At 50.3% G+C, this 21824-nt stretch overlaps 1 protein-coding gene and 1 long non-coding RNA gene across 7 annotated transcripts; one reads left to right on the top strand and one right to left on the bottom strand.

Annotated features, from left to right (window-relative positions):
- Positions 1-76: 76 nt before the first annotated feature.
- On the top strand, positions 77-20623 carry LOC142064314 (sodium-dependent lysophosphatidylcholine symporter 1-like). Of its 6 annotated transcripts, XM_075109089.1 has the most exons (16): positions 4846-4935; positions 8271-8439; positions 10971-11090; positions 11414-11538; positions 12200-12332; positions 12748-12826; positions 13253-13410; positions 13530-13620; positions 14165-14286; positions 14401-14484; positions 14676-14759; positions 15676-15788; positions 16277-16420; positions 16694-16870; positions 17107-17154; positions 20422-20623. In XM_075109089.1, the coding sequence occupies exons 2-15, from the start codon at positions 8320-8322 to the stop codon at positions 17135-17137; spliced, it is 1581 nt and encodes a 526-aa protein (XP_074965190.1). In that variant the 5' UTR covers positions 4846-4935; positions 8271-8319; the 3' UTR covers positions 17138-17154; positions 20422-20623. The 6 variants fall into 6 exon arrangements, with proteins under 6 accessions (XP_074965186.1, XP_074965185.1, XP_074965190.1 ...); XM_075109085.1 differs by lacking the exon at positions 4846-4935 and adding an exon at positions 77-2704 and having other exon boundaries at positions 14165-14484; positions 17107-20623; XM_075109084.1 differs by lacking the exon at positions 4846-4935 and adding an exon at positions 3712-4103 and having other exon boundaries at positions 14165-14484; positions 17107-20623.
- Positions 526-4686, bottom strand: LOC142064316 (uncharacterized). The gene is made up of 2 exons (XR_012663053.1): positions 4597-4686; positions 526-4424 (listed from the first exon to the last, which is right to left on the bottom strand). It is a non-coding gene; the product is annotated as an uncharacterized LOC142064316 (long non-coding RNA).
- Positions 20624-21824: the final 1201 nt, after the last annotated feature.

Below are 21824 nucleotides of genomic sequence, written 5' to 3'. Positions count from 1 at the left end.
AGAAGAGAGGAAGTTAAGGGGGAAGGGAGCTCCCAGGGAGCAGTTTCTGTCCATGCCAATTGACTGCTCATCACAATCTTTTTGCTTTTCCCTCTACTCCAGGGACTGCTGCAAAGTACTCCCTTTATTTTCGCATGTTAAATATAAACTGTATGAGAATGGGTGATCTGATTGTCAGGATAATGGTTACACTACTGTAAAAGCATTGTGGGGGAAGTCTTTGTGAAACAGCCGTCACTCAATGTGGGGAAAACTCCCGCCGTGTGTGTGCAGGTGCATGGTTTGACACTCTACTTGGGCTTTGCCAGAGAAAGTCCTGACTTTCCTTCCCCAGGAGAACTCTTAGGGGTGTTCATTGCAGTACCCACGTACTCTGCCTGCAATTCTCCAGCAGTCCAGGCTGACTTCAGTTTTAATTTGCCCTATTGCATTTCTCTGAGAAACCCTGCTGCTGACTCTTTCCAAGAAGACACAAAGCTGAATCAGCTTGAAGTGGCTGAAAGTAAAAGGCAAACTGAGTTTACCTTCTGTAAAGCAAGTTTTATTTTAAGAGGTGAATTGTTGAGATGATGGAAACAGCTCAGGTGGAAAAACTCAAAGCTGTAGTACCCTTCGATTTGTTTCCTCTCCTCTGCTGAGGACTAATAGAGCTGAGCACCTGGAGTTCTCCAGCTTTGGTCTGTTCCACTGTTTGTGTTTTGGGCTCAGGTCTCCATATCTATCTTTCCTTGAGCAGAATCCTGTGGGTGAATTTGTTATGCCTAGACACGAGGGTCTGGTAATGCTGGCGTAGTGTCACGTGTACTAGTTGCCATCTAGCGTTGTGCCACAGCACTTTGCACCAACCCGCAGCATGCTTGCTATCCTAGCCCTGGCCTTTGGAGCAGAACACGGAGCTGTGCTGAACCACGGGCCTCCAGACATCAGCTAACTGGGAGCTGCGATGCACCCAGCGGTATCCCTTTGAGAGAGGCTGGATTGCTGCCGTGCGAAGGGTTGGAGCAAGCCATCCTCTTCCTGCCTTAGTCATGCTGGAGCCCTGCAGCTGCTGCACTGTAAGTCCACCTCCCTCAGCACTCTGAAGCTTCCAGGTCCTCACCTTGGTTCGAGCAGAGAACAAGCTCTAGGATGTGCAGGCTGGGGCAGGGCCAGCAGGTTCGACTGGTTTGGCATGAGAAACTTGCTTGGCTGCCCGCATTAATACAAAACTGCGGGAGTAGATACCAGACCTTAGCAAGGACATTTTTACAACAGTTTCTCAACTGAGAGCTGACTTAACTTACATTTTTCATTACTAAATGGATCTATAATGTGTGTAACAGCAAATTTGTAAGTTATTGTGAAAATTACCATTAAAAGCCCACAAAATAGGAAAACGGCGTTTGACCCTTTCTAAAAATGGCTACCATCTATCCTTGTATTTTGGATGATGTACATGCGGATGTCTACTCTTACTGCTTTGGGTTGCAGTGTGAGCAGGCTTCCCAGTGCTGAGCTGTCTTCAGCTAAATGAGATTTAAAATCTCAGCAGCATTTTTAAAGATCTTTTGTGACAGGTGAACTTGGGGTTTGCCAGCCTGCATCACTTGATGTTGTATATTACAACCACTTAGTCATCTGTGTGAACCAGTACAGAGAGAATTCAGAAAGGGAATTTCCCTCGGAGCTAAATATAGTCACGGCGCCTTGTGGGAAGTCACTCCTTTTTAATTGTTCATCAGAGGAGTTCTTGTCTCGTGATCTCTACACGTGCCATTTTGGGGACCTGGGACAACATCTTCCAGAGTGCTGGCTAGCATGCACCCCTAGACCCAGAAAGAAAGTTTATGTAACAGAGTACAAGTTATTTGACTCCTGCTTCTGCCTTGGTTAGCTGGTGGCATCAGAGGACTGAGGTGGTGACTAGCTGGCATCTGCAGTCTTGGCTGGATGAGCTAGACACATCGGTACCCCCAAATTAGATGATGGTTAGCAGCTAGACAGCAACTCACCTAGCTGCTGACCTCTGCTCACCGATGGGAAGTTTCTTATCCAGATTTCCTCCCAGCAGTCCTTGCTGGTGGGACAGAAAGGTGCTAAATTTGGAGGAGCTCCGAGCTCGGTGATGCTTCTCTGCTAGCAAAAGCAAGTTTTCCCCCTGAGCCGGAGGGTGGCAGTGCTGCAGAGAAGCCGCTCTCCACCTCAAAGACGCCTGCTGAGAAACTGCCAGCTCCCAGCTGTCTGCAGGGAGCTGCACCTTGTGCTGCTCTGGGATGCCGCTGCCAACTCCTTCTTCCTCTGGTTCTTTTCTTGTTTTTTGTTTTTGTGAGTAATGAGCAGTCTTTATCTCCTGGCGGGCAGGATCAGCTCTGCCCTGCCACCAGGCTATCTGAAGTGTGCCACAGTGGAGCACTGAAGCGGTATCAGCAACCACAATAGGCGTATCTTCTTCCAAAGCTGACAGAAGAGCCTGCGGAACAAGCTGGAAGCAACATACATGTGATCTGCTGTATTAAACCGTCTCCTCCATTGAGCTGGGGTAGTGTTTCACTATAAGATAAGCTGTAAAGCAAAAATGACAGCCAGGCTAAGTAACGGGGAAGGGATAATATACCAGAACAGGAAAAAGGGTGTGTGTGGAAAGACACACGTTGGTTTTGTATAGGAAATCACCTTCCTTGTCACCGATGCAGCAATTTGGTGTTTGATGTGCCCCTCCAGGAAGGTAAATGCTTGTTTCTGACTCTCCTATATTTTGTGATGGTTGTTAGAGAGTTTACTTGACTTCCTCTAGAAAAATCTTCCTTTATCATTCTGTTTCTTTGTTCTAACAGAGTCATAGGCTGAGATGGGGCTTTTCTAAAACTGACATTTATGCTTGCGAAAAAGCGGGGTTATTTTCTCCTTTGCCCAGAGAAAGCCTTTAGCTTTGAAATTTTTCTTTTTTCTCTGATTGTTCCCTCCACAGTGGAGACTTGCCTGTCTTCATGGTCCTTCACACACTGGTGCTAAGGCAGTGCTCCACATCTCATGTGAAAACTTGCTTCTTTTCAATTTCTGTATGATAAGATACAGCCCAGTTTCATGACTGTGCTATCCTATCTGCAGCTCATGTCTCACTGTATCTGAGTGGGTTTGAGTGCTGTATTTTAACAGTTTTCCCTTCCTCAGAAGGGTAATTGTAGGACTTCCCGGGATTTTTTTCCTTCATACACAGTTTATTGTTTCTTCTTCTTCCTTTTCACATGTCTGTGTTGTTAAGATTTAGTTCCTGTGTTTTCTGATAGCATTTTGCACCATTTCCTGGGAACTTTGCCTTCCCTCTGTAATGCCGCTTTTGCCATCGGATGTTTCCTGGTGCGTGGTCATTGCATGGTCTGCCTACCTCAGGAGGTTCTGCTATCCCAGTGCCTTTGGTCAAGTAGTTTTTCAGTGATCCTTATGTAGGAACATCCATTTCTAGGTGTAGCTGTACCTTCAGCTGCTTCTTCAGGTAAAAGAACATTAACAGCACAAAGCAGCTAGCTGGTTGACTTGTTTTGGCACAAAACTCAGGTAGCTCAGCTAGCAGATAAATGGAAGCAGTGACAAGAGATAGGGAGCAAGAAATCTCAGTGGGAGCATCTGCATCTAGAAGAGGATGACTAAATTTGGGCCTGACTTTTTTTTCTTGTTGCCTTTGGTTATACTCAGTTATATTTAATTTAGTCTTTGCTCCTCGTTGCTGGACAACACTAAATTTTTCCAGGAGAAAGTGACCTTCGTGCCGTGGCCTCTTCTTGGGTGGGTCTTCAGCTCCCTGGTGTCTTTATATAGAGGAGTGATTAAAAGGATCTTCAGTCTGTTCCTGGGATGTTCTTTGGAAGTTTAGTCAGGAGGGGTTTCTTTTGAAAGCAGCACTGCTTTACAGATCCTTTGTTATCAAGAAAAAGGACCTTGAGTTGATATGTCTTCTGACTCTGTAGTTACAGTGGAAAACTGTCTTGGGGGATTGGTGTCACTGTCACATAAAACAAGATGCTTATGGCTTTCTTCAAAGTCCCCCACCATGAGGGAGAGACCTGTGATTCTGCGTTAGATCCTTGGGCAGGAGCTGGTGTCTGTTCAGGAGTCTTCTGTTCTAGGTAAGCCTGTGTGAAGAATTACTAGATTTTGAAAGCAAGACAGTGTTGTCCCCTTACCGCTTCTAAATGGTCTTGTTTCTGTTGGTGAAGCAGAATGTTTGTAGAGGGAGACTGGTAATTTTAAATAACAGATTTAATTAAGCAATGAAGTTGTCTTTCTTACCAGGTTGTGGGCTTCCATTGGCACTTGTATCATAATCACCTGGCGTCATCGAGGAAGGGTGTCTGACAGTCACTCAAGGCAGAGCTGGGAAACCAGAGCCCATGGTTCTCAGCCATGCCTGCTGCCAGGGGTGCTTTCCTGGTAACCCAGCCACATCCCTGATGAAAGAAGAATGTTTCCACTCCTCTCAGGCTTTGCGACTCAGACCAGACTTCTCTGAGCTGCGTGCTTCCCTACCTGTCCTCCAGGCACAGCAGTGATAAACGTACACACAAGTGCTCTGCCTGGTGCGAAGGGAATTACATTACGTTACATTGCACACGCACTCACTTGCTGAATCGTGCAGAGCTGGGTCTCCTCACCTGCAGTCCTTGTTAATGAGGTATGATCGCCCTGCCAGCTTTTGTGGCATGGTTTAAGCAGTTTCACTTTACTTCAGGAAGGAGAAGAGCCTAAAGGTAATTGATGTCTGCTGAGAGTTCAGCTGCAAGTCTCCTCCTTGCTCTGGTAAATAATGCATGTGCTGTACCACGTGGCATAAACATACGCAGCAGGCACGATGGCGGTGAGTGGCTCTGGGAGCTGGTGGAGGGTGTGTCGCTGCAGCCTGCTTGGGGACTTTCATTCCAAAGTGCTAACAGGGCTCCTACAGCAACACTGATGGAACAAGTAAGCAAAAGCACGCTGTTTAAATCAAGCTAGCAGCTTATTGCAGCTGCTGGCCAGGTGATTGGGTTGGCTGTCAGCAGGGATCCAGCAGAGTTCAACAGAAATGGAAAGAGAAATCCTTTCTAGTTACCTGTTAGCAAAAGTTTTTCCAAATGAGTCCTGCATTTCCCAATTCACACTTCTACAGAGAGCAGCATGATACTAATTATGCAATAGGCTCACATCTCTGGCAGTTGAACAGCTCCTGTGTCAAGCACCTCTCGATTTACTAATTTATTGGTTTTTTACTTATTTACTGCATTCCGAAATGCTTATCTTATTTGCTGTTCTGTCTTGTCTGCACTGAGCCTATCTGTCCCAGCACTGGGAGTTCCTGACTAGATTCCGATGTTCTTATTTTCTCAGGTACATTTCATGACTCCTCGTTAAATTAACTCTTTACTGGCTAACAGGGCCTACAATAGCAACAGCGCTGCTTCTCCTGTCTCATCCATCTTGGTGGCTGTTGAAGTCTGTTGACTCCTGTTCCAGCAAGAGAAGGCAGCTGTGCTAAGGGGAACATGAGACCCACTGGCTGTGCTTAGAGCAGTCAAGGGAGGGGTAAATCTTCGGACGACTTGCTAGTGGAAGATATCCAAATGCTGCCACTTGCTTCTGTGCCAAAAAATTCCCATTTGCTGGCTTTAGATTTGTTTCTTCCCCCCAGTGGGGCTCTCTTGCCTGGGCAGCCTGTCTCTAGGTCATAGTACCCTGAGAAAAGCTCTTCAGCTAGCATGGCTTGGATTGGAGTTGTTTGTATCATGCATTGCTGGGCTGCCTTGAGAGATAAGATCTCACGCTTCTGCAGTGGAGAAGGGGGTTGGGGGGGGACGATTTCCTTTGCAGTGTGTAAACCCCAATATGACCTTGTTTCTTAAACTGCAGAGCTTTGGCTTCTTTGAGCCTTTTGCTGAGTATTTGTGCAACAGAAAAATGGGTGTAGCTGCAGTGTTCCTGAATGCTTTCCCTATTCTTTCAAAACCTATTTCTAAGAATATGATAGCAAAAGATCAGCACAGTGGTGGAAGGGGCATCATCCTTTTGCTCCAGACCCTTGGTGTGCACAGTGTACAGTGAGGTGGTTTCGTTAGATTTCAGGACTTGGCACATGGCAGTATTAGGAAGCTCATTGCTTGCAGCAAGTATCCCAGCATATAGCAGTGATTAACAGTGAGATTGGTGCTTTTCACCGAAATCTGCTTTTCCAGCACAAAGCTGAACCCTGCTCTTGTGCAGAGGTGGGCTGAGGGCTCCCATGCTGCACTAGCAATTGTGACATCCTGTCTAGACCCAACAGGTGATGCTGTCTTCTGTAAGGCACGGAGCAATTTGGTAAAAGGCTTTGGGAGGATATGAGCAGAGCAGAAACAAAGCTTTCCTGTGTTGAAGGAAACAGTGCACTGAACTAGCCACAGAGAGCTACCCAGCTGCTCTGGGAGGTAACTGTTGGTCATCTGTTGGCTTTCTAGTCTGTGAGCAGAAAATGTAGCTATTTGCACCTGGAAAGTAAATGAGTGCCAAAGAGCCAGAGGATTAAGTGCTGAGTACAATTTCCAAAGGTACCTCATGTCTGTCCAAATGCAATTGGCTGTGGTGAGTCAGTACAAAATGGTCTAGAAAAAAAATTAAAATCAGGTGGTTATATTTCCTTTTGAGTTTCCCCTTTCCTCTTGGGCGGGTGGAGATGTATTTTGCTTTATTAGAGATGTATGCTTAGATATGCTGGTGGGAGACAGAGATTTGGCTCCCGCTGCACCGGTTGTGGTCCAGTGTGATATTTGTTATCCGGGATGTCACTAAAATAGCAGTGAAGAGAGATGCTGTTTACTGAGTTGTGCTGTTGCTTAATAACCAAGTTCTGACAGCCTGTGAAATTCTGGGTTTTTTTGATTTAACTCTCACTGGACAAAGCAAGGCTGAAGATGACACATTTTTCTAACAGTGTTGTGATGAACCTTGCAGAACGGGTGCTTGTGTTCCCCTTGGGTTTGGGTGTTGGTACAGAGAGGCTAACGTGGATTTAATGCTCCCAGTGGCTCTTGATAACCTGGGAGGATAACAGGGAGAGGGTTTTGCCTGTGTTCTTCTGCTCTGGCTGCTGCATATAAGTTCAGTCTTGGAGACTGAGTTTCATCTAGCTAGAGAAGCTGTTTTTTGAAGAGCTGCCTGATGAGACTAGACATGCCAAACAGATGATTACTGGGCAGAGCGGTGGTGCGATCCCATTCCTGCCAGCCTTTTGCTGTGTGCCTTCTGTCCTCTGAAGCCGATCTCTTCCTTTGCCTTGCTTTGCCAAATGCTCATAATGGTGACTGGCTGTGCGCTGTGAGCGCCGCTGCCTTGGGAACTCAGCTGCTCCCACACAGCCAGCGCTGAGTAACTGGGCTCCTACCGCTCTTAACGTAGGAGTAATTTTTGGTTTGTGATATCGAGACTGCTGGGCTCTATGAGCGATGAAGGGTCAGTGAAAGGGGACTAAGAAAAGCACATTTCTTGCCACCAGGCTAAAACATACTGTGTGGGGTCTGCATTGCCATGGGAGATCCCTCAGAAGCTCACAGACTGAAATAGGTTGATAATTGCAGATCTCGCTTAATAGAGAAAGGAAAATGTATTCCATGTCTCCTACTTTCAGTGACATTGTCCTGAGCTAGGGCAGTCCCAACACCTTGGACCCATTAAGGAGAGGGCAAAGCAAAGGGGCAGGGTGCTTCCACAGCCCCGAATAAGGAGCCAGAGCTGGGCTCCTGGTCTTTCTGGACTGCTCTGGGAGAGAGGGGCTTTGTCAGGGCGTGACCCAGGGCGAGAACCTGCCTGTTCCTGCTGCCTTCTCCATGACTGCTCCAGTTGCTTTGGTTGCCTGCTCTGGGATTTGCGTGCTGGTTCTTTGCAGCTGCTGGTTGCTGGTGCCGAGGCAGGAGTCCTGGGGTGGCTCGAGTATGTTCCTGCAGTGGTCTGGAGCTCAGGCAAAGGACTTCTCTGCGTGTCTAGGATCTCAGTGTGGCAACAGCCCTGGGATGGGGAGCAAGTGCTGTATGCATCTTGACCTTTGAAGAGCACTGGATTTCTCTACTTGACTGCAGAGAGCCTGGGAGCTACTGTTCCAAGTATATGCTGCACTGTGAGCCCTGCCAGGTCTCCTGCCTCCATGGGCAGGGTCTGGCCATGCTCCTCCCTCAGGACCAGTTACATTCCCTCCATCAGCTCCCTCTGGGGCGCCACAGATGATGTATCTTCACTTGTCAAACCTCCATCCAGCTCTGATCTGCATCTGCGGTGTGCTTTTTGACGTACAGGGAAACTTCCTCCTCACACTGGGCAAGAAAGCTTCTACTTCCCTACCACATGCTGCTGAAGGACACGGTCATGTCTGAAGTCATGCTTCCAGGTGGTCACGAAGATGCTGGGCCGCGCAGGTTAACCCAAGAAGGGGCTCTCCCACAGAGGGGTGTGGTCTGCAGAGAGGTAAGATCAATGTCCCAGGGTGCTTCTTTCTTACACACAGAAATGCATTTCATGTGTGCATGCTAACCCTTGCAAGCGCGCACACCCACACAGAGCCTACCCGCATCGAGCAGCCACAGGCTGTGGGGGTGTTTCAAAGTGTTTATGACTCAAGCTTGAGAACACTTTGTTAAAGCAAGGCTCTGCGTTTTGTTGTTGTTGCTGACTTTCAAGTGAAATGGGCAGAGACGTGCAGAGCACTGTCCTACCTGCTGAGAGCACAAAGGGAACAAAAGCTGCCACAAAACCCTACAGCCGAGAGAAATGCCTTTGTAATTTTAGAAACAGAACTACTGTGGAAACAAGATGTTGTATGAGTAAGTGCTCCTCAGCGGTGGTGCAAGCCTAATGCTTCAGCCACCCCTGTGGGACAAGGTTGGTCTGCAATTTGAAGTACAAGGGACCTGACTCTTGCTGTGTGCTGTAAAAGGCGGAAAGTAAACTGAGACCAGAAGCTGAGAGGCATGAGCTGGCCGCAGAGGCTACCTGGCACGGGGAAATCAGGTGCTCTGCTCCCCTGGGTGTGCAGGAAGAGGCTGGGTCCTCCAGCCTGGTGGGCACAGCAACATTAGTGCTTTTTCCATGGTGTGGGCTGTGGAGGAGTTATTACTAATCACTGCATGAGGGAAACATGCTCAGTGCCTTCTGGAATGCTGCTTTCTGGGATTCTGCCTGTGTTTTTGGAAGCTCCTCCCTGGTACCGTTACAAAGAAGGTCTGTCATCCCTCGAGGGTGGCTTCAGCGTGACTGATGTTAGTGGCATAGCAAGCCATCTCCAGCCCAAACAGGCTGGGGAACCGGCAGCTTGCCCCCTCACCCCTCGAGAGATGAGGGCAAGTGGGAATTTGAAGTGATCCATGACTTGATTTCCCTGTTACCCAGCTGTTGATGTGACCCTGCAGCCTGTCCCTCAGCCCAGCCTCTTGCACAGCTGCCCTGTGCCAAGCGCTCATCCCTCCTCACTCTCTGCTCTGCTCTTGCTGGACGAGCTCATAGCCTTTTATAGCCATGTCCAGACAAGGCCAGTTGCCTGGGTTGGCCGTCTGCCCTGTGTGAGTAGGGGAGCTTCCACATCTTTTCAGAAAGGACTGTGTATTTTTTGGGTGCAGGACAGCAACCCACCTGCTGCACTTGGAGCTGTGCTGGAGCTGCTCAGTGATAGGGAAAGCCAAAACATGTTGTAGACCAGGAACCTCAGTCACTGATGACTGTGTTCACCCTGAGCATCATCCAAGGCAGCCTGTGCTGAGACAGGAGGTCAGCCCTGGTCTCCAGGCATCTGCACTGCGACCCCACCACTGCTTGCCCTATCCCAACAGAAATGACCTTTAGCAATGGTCTGCTCATAGGAGAGCCGAGCTGCGGCCAAGGCCATGCACTGCTTCAGCCAGGTAGAAAGCTGAGCCCAAATGGGCCATCTGCTTTCTATGTGGTCTCACCCTGTATTCTGCAGTATACTCCTGGTCTTGTGTGATGCAGAGGTGTATCATGCTAGATGGCAAGTTCATTCTGGGGCTGGGTGGAAGTCGGTGCTGTAGGTCGCCTCTGGGAACTTGCTAGATACTTGAGGCTTGGTATGGTATTTACTGAGGATAACCACATCCAAATAAAATAGAGGCTTTGCCATCAGCCCTCTTCCGGCATGCTGAAATGCTCCTTGTGCTTTCCCTGTTGATCTGTAGAAATCCCCTGGGCTCTGGCCTTTGCAGTCTCTCTCCTCAGGCTGCCTCCGTTTCAGTCACTTTAAGCCTGATGCAGTTTGTACTTCTTAATATTAAAGAACTTGAACCACTAGATTGTGGCTCAATAGAATAGGAAAGGACAACGTTAGACCAGCTCAGCAGATAGCTCTGTGTCTGGCATGAGGTACGTATCTCATTTATGTTAGCAGCCTGTGATCTCATGCAAACACACCTCTGAGCAAAATCAAGGTGAAACACCAGGGATGTGGCCCTGGTGACAAGACAAGCCCAAGACAAGCACACGAGATAGATGCCTGCTGATCAGCTCTTGCCTTGGGGCTTTGGCTGGATGTCGAGGAGTTGATTTGGGCTGGTGGGCTGGAGCAAGGAGAGAGGCTGTTGGCATGCCCAGCCCCTCAGTGCAGCTGTGCAAGAGACCCTGAAAGCTTATGAAGAATATGAAACTCTGCTGAGCAGGCTCTCACGAGCCAGGCTGCTCCACAAGGGCAGGTTGTGCATAGGAAGCACTATGCCCTGACCCACCAAGATTACCAGCAGATGGGGAAGCACCCTACAGTACCCAACTGCCATGTGGACCTTGCTTATGGGTATCAGGTGGAGTGATGTCCGGCCAAAGGATAGGTATGTGCGTCGTGGGTGGGTGCGTGGGGGGTTAATGACATGACTCAGGGTTTAAATGGGCCTCAGAGAACCCAGTGGATGGGATAAGCAGCAGCTGGAGGTTAGCTGTCAGCCAGAGGTGTGTGTCATTTCTCAGGTGGGCTTGTTTCCTTGGTGTCTTGGCTGTAGGAGAAGCCAGGACTGCCACTCTGCAGGAAGGTTTGCTATGCTGTTGGGGGCATTCCCTACCAGATGACAAGCAACGTCCTTGGGTTTTTTCTCCAAATCTTCCTATTGGATGTTGTGCAGGTGAGTGGCCATATGAGATGGGGTTATCCACAAAGGGGCTTAGCATAAGCTCAGCAGACTGGGGCAAGGGGAAAGTTTGCTGGGTGGCCAAAGCCCTTGGAAATGCTCATCAGAATTAGGCATTCAAACGGGATCAAAATTGCATCATGTAAATATTGTTGGTGGGCGTGCAGGAGATGTTTCTGGGGCATTTCAACACTTGGAGTGGTCTCCAGGGGATGCAGATGAAACGTTGGCCAGAGTCGGCTGCATCGTGCTGACTGCTTGCAGCTTTTCGACAGGACTTCTTTGCCTTTCAAGCTGTGGTTTCTGTTTCTCTCCAGATGGAGCCATTCCATGCCTCTTTGATCATTTTCCTTGGAAGAGCCTGGGATGCGGTTACTGACCCCGCTATTGGCTTCCTGGTCAGCAAAAGCCCAAGGAGAAAATATGGCAAGCTGGTCCCATGGTAAGCGTCTGGGCTGGAGCTTCAGGAGGGTCTTTGCGGGGCTCAAATTCCTTCAGTGCTAGCACAAGGAGGTAGCTGGGATGCTTTAATGTGATTGTGGCTTATGGAGAATCACAAAACCATAACATCACGAGGGCACTAAAGATAACACACGCAGTGGGGTCCATATGTCATTGCAATGGAAGGGGAGGAATGTACTGCAAGCTTGTACACTTGCTCTTTCCCCAGGGCCTCACATTTCTGAGGCCATGGCAGTCAGTGCTCTGAGAGTCCTGTGTGGTTGCACATAGAGTTTGGTAGTCAGCTGGGCCAGCAGCTCTGCACTAGACTCTAACTACAGGCAGATCTTGCATGTAGGGGCATACAGCTGCCTCCAGGGTTCTGCTGCAGGGCAAGGACTTGAAGTAGTTAAGCAAGCAAATAAGAAATGTTAGACAACTTAGACATTACCTTTTCTCACATCATTTGTGTTTAGCCCCCCCTGACTGATGGACACTCACTTGAGCAAAGCTGCTTCCTTTTGCAGATCTTGATCTTGCAGTAGCTGGGCTGTGGTTTGGAAGCTGGGGAAGAGGCTGTGCTACATAGCTCACCTTGTGCAATGAGAAGTGTGACCTCCTTATCTGAGGGTTACATGTGACCAGCTCTGCTTCCTCCCCAGGATCGCATGCTCCATGCCATTTGGGGTGCTCAGCTACTGCATGACGTGGTCCACTCTCTCGGATGCCACCCCCTCCTCCCTGAAATTCCTGTGGTACCTGTTCATGTACAGCTTCTTCCAGACTTGCATGACTGTAAGGAACATGGTGCCTGGGGCTGACTGTCTTACACATCATCCTATACTGCAAGGAGCAGGGACATGGTCAGCTGGGGAGTGCCAGCCCCAGCCTCTCCAGGAAGGGACCTCGGCGGAGTCTGGGAGAGCTCTAGCTGGGGAGCAGTGAGGGCTGCAGGATGTTGCAGACTATCCCTGCAGGGATGGTGAGATGGAGTGGTGCATGCTGGGGATTCAGCTGGGCTGCCTGTATGTGGTTTATCACTGGTTTGCGGGAACAGAGGAAATCACAGAAGAGGAGGGTGAAAAGCCACCTGCATACAGGGGTGGCACAGAAGGCAGCATTATCTGCTGTGTGTAGGGACAAGGGGGGTCATGACCAGTAAACCAGGGAAGCAGCAGCTGGAGCGGTGTTTGAACTGTGCTCTCCCTAGTGCCACCACGTGCCGTACTCTTCCCTGACAATGTTCCTGGGAGGAACCCAGAGAGACCGTGACTCGGCCACTGCCTATAGTAAGTGTCTGTGCCCCTACAACCCCAGCTGCCTGCATTCCTGGGAGACCTTCCCCAGAGGAGAGGAGAATACATTCCTCTGGCTTTGACCAGGCTGCAGGGAGGATGGGGTAAACCAGAGATATGAAAACAGGGATGAAACCAGTCATCTTCTGCAAAGAATGTACCTGCAGAAACATTTCTTACATCTGTATCATCCCTGGGGGACTCAAACCCAGATTTACTGGTTCCAAACATTAGAGCATTTACTGCTGGAGCCAAGGGAAAAAAAATCAGAGCACATAGAAATAGCAACCCTTTTCTTCTGAGGCAGATCTGGATGTTGGTGCCTCCAATTCCATTCCCAAAGCTGGTCTCTTACCCTGAGGGACGTGTCCCGTCAGCCAGGGAGTGGGACTGAGGTTCCTCTCCTGGTCGTCCTGGCAGGAATGGGGTTGGAGGTGTTCAGCACACTCCTTGGGTCAGGAATCCAGGGGCAGATTGTGGGCAGTTACCATGCCCGCATGATGAGCAGCTGTTTCATGTCAAACGAAACCCTGGCCAACACCAGCACCTATGGCCTCATGGACTCTGTGGAGAACACGGTAAGGGCTGGCCCACCTGCCCCCTGCTCCTGTAAGCTCTGGGGCAGGTACTTCTGGCTGTGCTGCCAGCTCTGTGCATGGTGCCACATTGTCACTGTGCACTGTCTCTCATTTTGCAGCGTAGGGCCTACGTATTTGCATCCCTGCTCCTGGGTTCAATCTATTGCCTGTCCTGTCTGATTCTCGTCTTTGGAGTCAGGGAGCATCCTGGTAAGGTCCATCAATCTGGAACGTGCCCTTTGGCAGTGGATGGTGAGGATGGGGTTGCAGAGGAAGGTGTGAGGCAGAGGGAGCTGGGCTTCTGTGCGTGGGATGGATCTCTGGGTGTGGGGCTCAAACATATACATACTTGGATGCTGAGACCCTCCGTGGTTTGTGCTGGCAGTGTCTTGCTCCTACAGAGGAGAGGGGAGATGCCTCGGAGGGAGGAAGGAAGGCTCAGGCTGCCAGGAGCTCCTGCAGGGAGCCACGGGCCTGGGACAGGGTCTGCAGCTCACTGTGTCACACTGAGCAGGTCTCACCAGCACACAGCCTGCAGAGCTACGCAGGCCAGCTCAAGTGCACAGTGTAAAGTGGCAAAATGCTGCCTGTAGCTGACACCATGGCTATTGTCTCTGCACTGAGATGTCAGACTCCAGTAGCTTCTCACCCAGCTGAGCTGCACCCCAGACAGCAGCACAGTCCCCCTGTGCCTCCTATCCCGTCACCTGTGTTCTGGCAGCTCCAGTGCCAGCCCTGCTGTCTCTCCTCTCAGGGCCCCTCAGACCACTGGGGAAGGTTGAGCTGCCCTTTGCCAGCTGCCTGAGGATGATCATGGGACACAAGCCCTACACCCAGCTGCTGTGTGGCTTCCTCTTTGCATCCCTGGCCTTCCAGGTACGAGACCTGCCATGGCAGGAGGAGAGCTTGGGGGATGAGATGTCGAGGCAAGTTATCCAGACAGTGAACTCAAGGCTCCCAGCCATGAACGTGTCTGTGTTGCTTTCCCAGATCACACAGGGGATCTTTGCCTTCTTCTGTACTCATGCCGCGGGATTGGCTGGGAAGTTTCAGCATTTAGTGCTTATCATGTTGGTAAGTGAGTCCTAGGCAGACCTTCCTGGTGGAGCGGTTGATCCTTTGGTCACCCCAGCCCTTAAGCATGGGCAGCACAGCCTCATGGAGTCATGCACTGCTGCTTCTGCCCATCAGCAAGGATGTCACCCAGGCAGAGACTGGCAGTCCTGGGGGACATTGCTGAGACTCCCCTTTGGTTCTCTCCTCAGGTCACAGCTTCCCTCTCTATTCCCTTCTGGCAGTGTTTTTTGGGGAGATTTGGAAAGAAAACAGCAGTGTCTCTGGGACTGGCGGTGAGTTTGCCTGTGGTTGTGGCTGTGGACTGAGAATCCCTGAGATAGTCTTGTCCCAGCTGCTCATGGTGACTGGGAAGAAGAGCTGGCTGGCAGATATGGGTGGCCCCAAGCACCGTGTCCTCTGTGCTGCAGGTGATCAGGAGTAAGCCAGTAGTTGATGGCAGCTCTGCACTTCCGTGTGTCTGGCTGCTGCTGGTATCAGTGGCCATGGCTTCACAGAGCTTGGCAGTAAGGTGCAGGGAGGCCAAGGGACCGTCCCTGGGACAGTGGGGAAGTTATTTTTTTTGAGCATCATCAACCATGGGCTCAAGCTCTGAGACTCCATGGCTGCAGATCTGGTGAGCAGCATGCGATCAGATGCTGTACCAATCTCATACACACACGCAAACATTGTCCTGTGGCCTCTGTTCTTCTCTAGGATCCTGCATGGTTGATGCAAGCAGTCTGAGTTCTGCCATCCAGCTCCATGAGAGGCACGGGGAGGGAAGGGAGGGCTGTGCACCATGCTTGGCAGTGGCTGGGAAACAGCCTGCTCATCAGAAAAATGTCCCAGCTGCTGCCTGACTCTGCAGATCAGCAAGGAAACCCCATTTGGCATTTTTGCAGAATTAGGTCCTCAAATCCCATTGAGGATCTATCTCCAGATGCCTTCCTCACAGACATTGGGTGCAGCCATAGCAGATACAGCTTTCCAGTTTAATCACTTGGCTCCATTGCCCTCCATAACCATCCCTTCTGTACCCATGAGGAAGGTTTTGCTGCCAGTGTCAGGGGACAGAAGCAGTTCTGTTTATGAAATGTGTGGGGAAGGGTGGAGCACAGCCTTTGGTTGGGGCAGACCAGTGCAAGCTGTCTGTGAGCACCAGAGACAGCCCATGTCCTTTTGCTTCTTCTCTTCCTCTCACCACTGCAGCTGATCATCCCAGCCCTGGTAGCCATCACCCAGGTGATGCACAACTTCCTGGCCTTCATCTTCCTGGTGATCATAGCAGGCTGCAGCATGGCTGTGCTGTACCTTTTACCATGGTGAGCAGAGGCACCTCTGAGCCCCTTGTCAGGCAGAGAGGAGGGGAAGGTTATCAGGAAAGCGCTACCCATGATGTGCGCAGACCGCCCATTTGCTCAATAAATACAGCAGCTTTTGGCCTGCTGAGGGATCTGTGGAGGTGGGACTGGGAAGGGATGTGTATGTGATCCATGGTCCCCTAGCAGCATCGTTCAGTCTGCATTCGGGTTCAGCAGCAGGACACTAGTCATTGTGCAAGGTGCTGGTTTTCTTCTCTTTCTCTGAAGCAGCTGCTGCACCCTCTCTGTAAGACATGTTCTGCCCTGTTTGCCTAAGGCAGCGGACAGGCACAGAACGGGCTCCAGTAGTGCGGTGCTGCAAGGAGTTTCTGTCTGTCTCTGCTGCTTGGAGAGGCCTTGGAGCAGCTGCAGCTGAGTTCAGCCGGCGCTGACATGGGTGTTGCCGACGTGGGTGTCACCGACATCTCTGTGGGGCTGTCTGTCCCCAGGTCCATGCTGCCAGATGCAGTGGATGACTTCATGCTGAGAAACCCCAGCTGCCTCAACCTGGAGGCTCTCTTCTACTCATTTTATGTCTTCTTCAACAAGTTTGCAGGTGGCCTTGCTGTGGGGATATCAACACTGAGTTTACAGTAAGCCCCAACACCACCTCCCCTATTTTGTCAGCCCAGGCACAGGCACTTTCTACTGCTGTTCTAGAGTGTCTGATAGGAGATGCTGGAATGAGTTCATGGGGTATCCAAATTTGCATTTCAAACATCTACTGGGAGCAAGGGGAGCGGAAAGGAGTGGGAATTCCCTGGGCCTCTGATACCACACTCTAGAGGAGAGCGATGGAGGTGCCTACTTGCCTTTCGGCGGTGAACCAGTGGGGCTGGCAGAAGGAAAACCATTCTCCTCCTTAGTTTTGCAGGTTACCGTGCTGGAGACTGCACGTACAACCGTTCCATCATCCTGACCCTGCAGCTTCTCATGGCCCCAGTCCCAATAAGCCTGCTGCTCATTGCCATAATCATCTTCTGCCTCCATCCCATCGATGAGGAGAGGAGGAAGCAGATGAGAATGGAGATGGAGGCAATGGGGTAAATTTGAGCTCCCTGAAGGAGACAAGTCACCTAGCGTTAGTCTGGGTGTCTGCCTTGGTCCTAGCCCAACACAGAAATGTTGTGTAGGAGAGGGACTGTGTGTGTCCAGTCCAGTTCCCCATGCTTGGGCTACGATCCTTTCTAAGGGTGCATTTCCCAAAGGGCTTTGGGGATACTTTGGAGGCTGCTGACTTTACACCAGATTTCATGAGTGCTCGTGTTCCTTTTAACAGGCACCAGGTACGGTGCAGCAGCCAAGAATAAACCCAGGGCTGAAGTGGGTGAGTTCATTGGGAAGGACACGCATTTGCTGCACTATCAGGATGTGCTGCTGTCAGGGAAAGTCATTGCTTCCTGTTGCTTCCTGTTCCCGTGTCCCAAAGGCTTGTTTTGCATCCTGACCCCCGCCCTCTCCCAGCTGGCAAGCACAGGGTGGGGAGGGGGTCCTGCTGCAGCCCCAGCCCTGCCACTTCACCAGAGCTGCTTTCTCCAGCGCTTGGCCTCGTTGGTCTTTTGGCAGGTCCTGACAGATCTGGGCAAGGTAGATCTGCACTCTCCTGGGAGAGAGTGCAGTGCTGGGGAGGAAGGGCCCCCACCAGCCCTGGAGCGCTTCGCTTACACACGCCAGGGTGCAGAGGTGTCACTTAACCTTGTGGGAATGCATGCAAAGAACACAGGGATTGTTTTTGAGAGGAAAATATTTTTGACCAGTTTTTAGGGAAAATACTGCTGAGATAGTGCACATCTTTGTGCTTAGACTGCCCTTTCACAGGAAGAGGTTTAGAATTTCTTTGAACAAGGGTGAAGTTCAAGCTGGTGGTGTTTTAAAGCGTGTGCAGAAACAATGACACCTGGAAGCATGGTGGTGGAAACCAGCGCTGTCCGTCTGCCTGGGCCTTGTTAGCCAAGTCACTTCTGGGGAACCAGGAGCTTCTCAATGCAAGAGGGTGTGGGAATGGGCTGCACTGCCTCGGGTCAGGCAGCTGGTGGGGTTTCCGGCAGCTTGTCCCAGTTTTTGCCAGGTTGGGAGGTAATGGAAGAAGTGTCAAATGAATGTCAAGAAGAGCTGAGTCAGTTTTAAATCGTAGCCCATAACTAGATCTCCCACAGCAGCATCTTGTGAGAGCTGCTCGGTACCCCCACAGCTCTCCTGGCAACACTGAGGGGGCAGTGGGGGGAAGAGAGGAGAAATCAGCCATTTCGTGGCTGGTAGCACTGAGCTGTGTTCAGTCTTGTGCAGAGGCACAGAGCGAGGCTGGTTATTTTTAGGGCTAGAGCTGTATCTGACCGTTGGTTGACCTTGCAGCTTTCCAGTCTAGTGCACACTGGCAGGATCTGAGCAAATTACTCCCCAGTTGAGCGCTGAATTAATTTGAAGCCCTAAGCCTTGTGGTGCAACTTCATGATCCATGGGGGAGATGGTGTTTTAGAGCTGTGTCAGGGCACCTGCAGGATCATCGCAGCAGCCCAGATTCAGAACAATTTCTCAGATGTGCAAAGGGCCTAATTTTTTTTTTCCCCGCTCTGTCCTGGTTTTGGCTGGGATAGAGTTAGTTTTCTTCACTGTAGCTGGTATAATGTGTTTTGGATTTGGTATGAGAGTAGTGTTGATGGCACATTGATCATAGAACCACAGAATGTCCTGAGTTGCAAGGGACCCGCAAGGGTCATTGAGTCCAACTCCTGTCCCTGCACAGGACAACCCCAAAATTCACACCATGTCTCTGAGGGCATTGTCCAAGTGCTTCTTTAATATCGTCAGGCTTGGTGCCATGACTGCGTCCCTGGCGAGCCTGTTCCAGCGCTCCACCACCCTCTGGGGGAAGAACCTTTTCCTAATATCCAACCTAAACCTCCCCTGGCACGTCTCCCTGCCATTCCCTCGGGTCCTGTCGTTGGTCACCAGAGAGAAGAGATCGGCACCTGCCCCTCCTCCTCCCCTTGGAAGGACGCTGCAGGCCGTGATGAGGTCTGCCCGAAGTCTCCTCTTCTCCAGGCTGTACAAACCAAGTGACTTTAGCTGCTCCTCATACGTTTTCTCCTCTAAACCCTTCACCAACTTTCCCTGGACACTCTCCAGTAGCTTTATATCCTTAAAGTACTGTGGTGCCCAACACTGCGCACAGCACTGGAGGTGAGACCACAGCAGTGCAGAGCAGAGCGGGACAATCCCCTCCCTCACCCGGCTGCAATGCAGGGCTCGATGCCCCCCAGGGCACAGCTGGCCCTCTTGGCTGCCAGGGCACGCTGTTGGCTCGTGTTAAACTTGCCATCAACCAGAACCCCCAGGTCCCTCTGCAGAGCTGCTCTCCAGCCTCTCATTCCCCAGTCTGTACGTTCATCCAGGGTTGCCATGCCCCAGGTGCAAAATCCGGCACTTGTCCTTGTTCCTTGTTAAACTTCATATGTTCGGTGATTGCCCAGCTCTCCAGTCTGTCCAGGTCTCTCTGCAGGGCTTCTCTGCCCTTGAGAGTGTCAACAGCTCCTCCCAATTTTGTGTCATCAGCAAACTTAATTAGTATTCCTTCCAGTCCTGCAATCCAAGTCATTTAGGAAGAGATTAAAGAGTACTGGCCCCAAGATGGTTCCCTGTGGAAACCCACTAGTGACCACCTGCCAGCCAGATGTAACCCCATTTACTATAACCCTTTGAGCCCAACCCATTGGCCAATTCCTCACCCACTGCATTACATGTTTATCCAGCTGTGTGCTGGACATTTTGTCCAGGAGGAGACTGTGAGAGACAGTATCAAAAGCTTTACTGAAATCCAAAAAGATCACATTGACTGGCTTTCCTTGGTCAACTAGGTTGGGGGGACCTTGTCACAGAAGGAAATTAAGTTTGTTAGGCAGGACTTTCCCCTCATGAGCCTGTGCTGGCTGGGACCAGTGACTGTGTTGTCCTTCAGGTGTTTTTCAATAACTCCCAGAATAATCTCCATAATTCTGCCAGGCACAGAAGTGAGACTTATGGGCCTGTAGTTACTGGGGTCATCCCTGTTGCCCTTCTTGAAGACTGAGACAATGTCTGCCAGCTTCCAGTCAACTGGGACCTCTCCAGATTCCCAAGAGCACTGAAAAATCACTGAGAGAAGTCTCGCTATGCCATCAGCCAGCTATTTAAGTACCGTTGGATGAACCCCATCAGGCCCTATCAACTCATAGGGGTAAAGCTGGAGCAGCAAGTCCTGCACAAGTTCAGGGTTTATTAGGAGTTTATCATTCCCACAGTCATAGTTCTCTAGCCCAGGGCTCTGGGGGTCCCTGACCCCACCATAGGTGTTGAAGACACCAATTGATGTTTTAACTGTTGTTAAGTAGTGGCTAAGTGTTGCTTAGTAGTGCCTATACTAGTCAAGGACCTTTCCAGCTTCCCATGCTGTCCCAGGTGCACAAGAAGCCGGGAGGGGAGGGGACACAGCCAAGGCAGCTGACCCCAACTGACCAAAGGAGTATTCCATACCATATGATGTCATACTCAGTGTATAAAGCTGGGGGAAGAAGAAGGAAGGGGGAGACATTTGGAGCGATGGCATTTGTCTTCCCAGGTAACCATTATACGTGGTGGAGCCCTGCTTTCCTGGTGATGGCTGAACACCTGCCTGCCCATGGAAAGGAGTGAATGAATTAATTGTTTTGTTTTGCTTGTGTGTGCAGCTTTTGCTTTTCCTTTTCATTATATTGTTACTGTTATTATTACTATTACTGTTTTGCTTTACCTATTAAACTGTCTTTATCTCAACCCATGAATTTTCTCGCTTTTACCCTTCTGATTCTTTCCCCCATCCCTCCAGGGGGGAGTGAGCGAGCAGCTGTTTAGTGCTTAGTTGCCAACTGGGGCTAAACCACAACACCGTCTATTTTTGTTTTGTTTTGTTTTGTTTTCTGGACTGTGAAGGATGTTCCTTGGTATCACCTGACTAAGCCCGCAGTCAGGTGTTGGGATGCGCTGCCCTCTGCCACCGTTTTGCTTGCAGCCTTGCTGCCTTTGGATTTACAAACAAGCAAATGCCTTTGAACATCGAGGAAATGCTCCGATCTTTGAAAGTTTAAAGTCCTCCAGAAGGCATGAATTATTTTCAAAGACACATGCTGCTTGGGACAGAGGAGTTGATCTGGAGCTCCCACCCTGCAGCATGGACCGTAAATAGACCATAGGCCACTGCAGAGTGGGACCTGACCCACCGCAGAGCAGGGAGCTTCTGCTGGCATGTGTGGTGCCTGCCAGTGTGGTGCTTCTGTATATCAAATAATGTCCCACTGTTAAATCTGAATGGTCATGCTTTTCCTTCTTGGTATTTCTTACTTTGTGAGTTCTGCCAGCAGATGATCCAGAGGGCAGGGAGCAGTTTAGGCAGAACTCACTTGTTTTCAAGCCTTTGTGCTCTCTCCAGAGTTCAGACATTGGAATCTGTCCTGAACCTTTCCTGGGTCTTGACCAACTGGACCCTGAGCGGTTGAGGGGTGATCAAACCTGGCCGAGCTCCTTGCCACTGTCAAAGCACTGGTTGTTGCAGCAACCTTCCTTGCTGGTAAGATGAGCAGGTTACGCCAGGGAGTTAAAAACCAAAACACCCCACCCAGGGTGAAAGCCATGAGGAGGTTGCAGCGCCTGACTTCTGCAAGCGTGCCTCTGCCAGCGTGGCAAGGGCTTTAGCGTGGACATACATTGAGCAGTATTTTCCCCTTTCAGATCCTTATCGCTGACCCTTGTAGGGAGCTCAGGCCTGGCCCTTCACCGACATAGCATTAATCAGGAGGGATGAGAATATGTCCCTTTTTCTCCCGTATTCATCTTGACTCTGGGCCTCACACATCTGCCCTGTGAACTGGTGTGTTTGTGAAAGTAAGGGACCACAGGCACCATCCGTGTGTTGCAGCTTTAACAGAAATAATGCTATGATGACAAGCAAGAAAAAAAACCCCCATTGATACTTCAGTATTTAAAAGA

The sequence above is a fragment of the Phalacrocorax aristotelis genome, chromosome 13 (genome assembly GCF_949628215.1).
Source record: "Phalacrocorax aristotelis chromosome 13, bGulAri2.1, whole genome shotgun sequence".
In the NCBI taxonomy this organism is placed as follows: Eukaryota; Metazoa; Chordata; class Aves; order Suliformes; family Phalacrocoracidae; genus Phalacrocorax; species Phalacrocorax aristotelis.
This window is presented reverse-complemented; position numbering and strand designations above follow the sequence as displayed.

Bases quoted from the DNA above. Each gene is read 5' to 3' on its own strand.
- LOC142064314 (XM_075109084.1), top strand. From the start codon at position 3,997: ATGCTTATGGCTTTCTTCAAAGTCCCCCACCATGAGGGAGAGACCTGT. The intron at 8,440-10,970 runs GTAAGATCAATG...TCTTGGCTGTAG, and splicing joins GGGGTGTGGTCTGCAGAGAG to GAGAAGCCAGGACTGCCACT. The intron at 14,485-14,675 runs GTAAGTGAGTCC...TTCTCTCCTCAG, and splicing joins ATTTAGTGCTTATCATGTTG to GTCACAGCTTCCCTCTCTAT.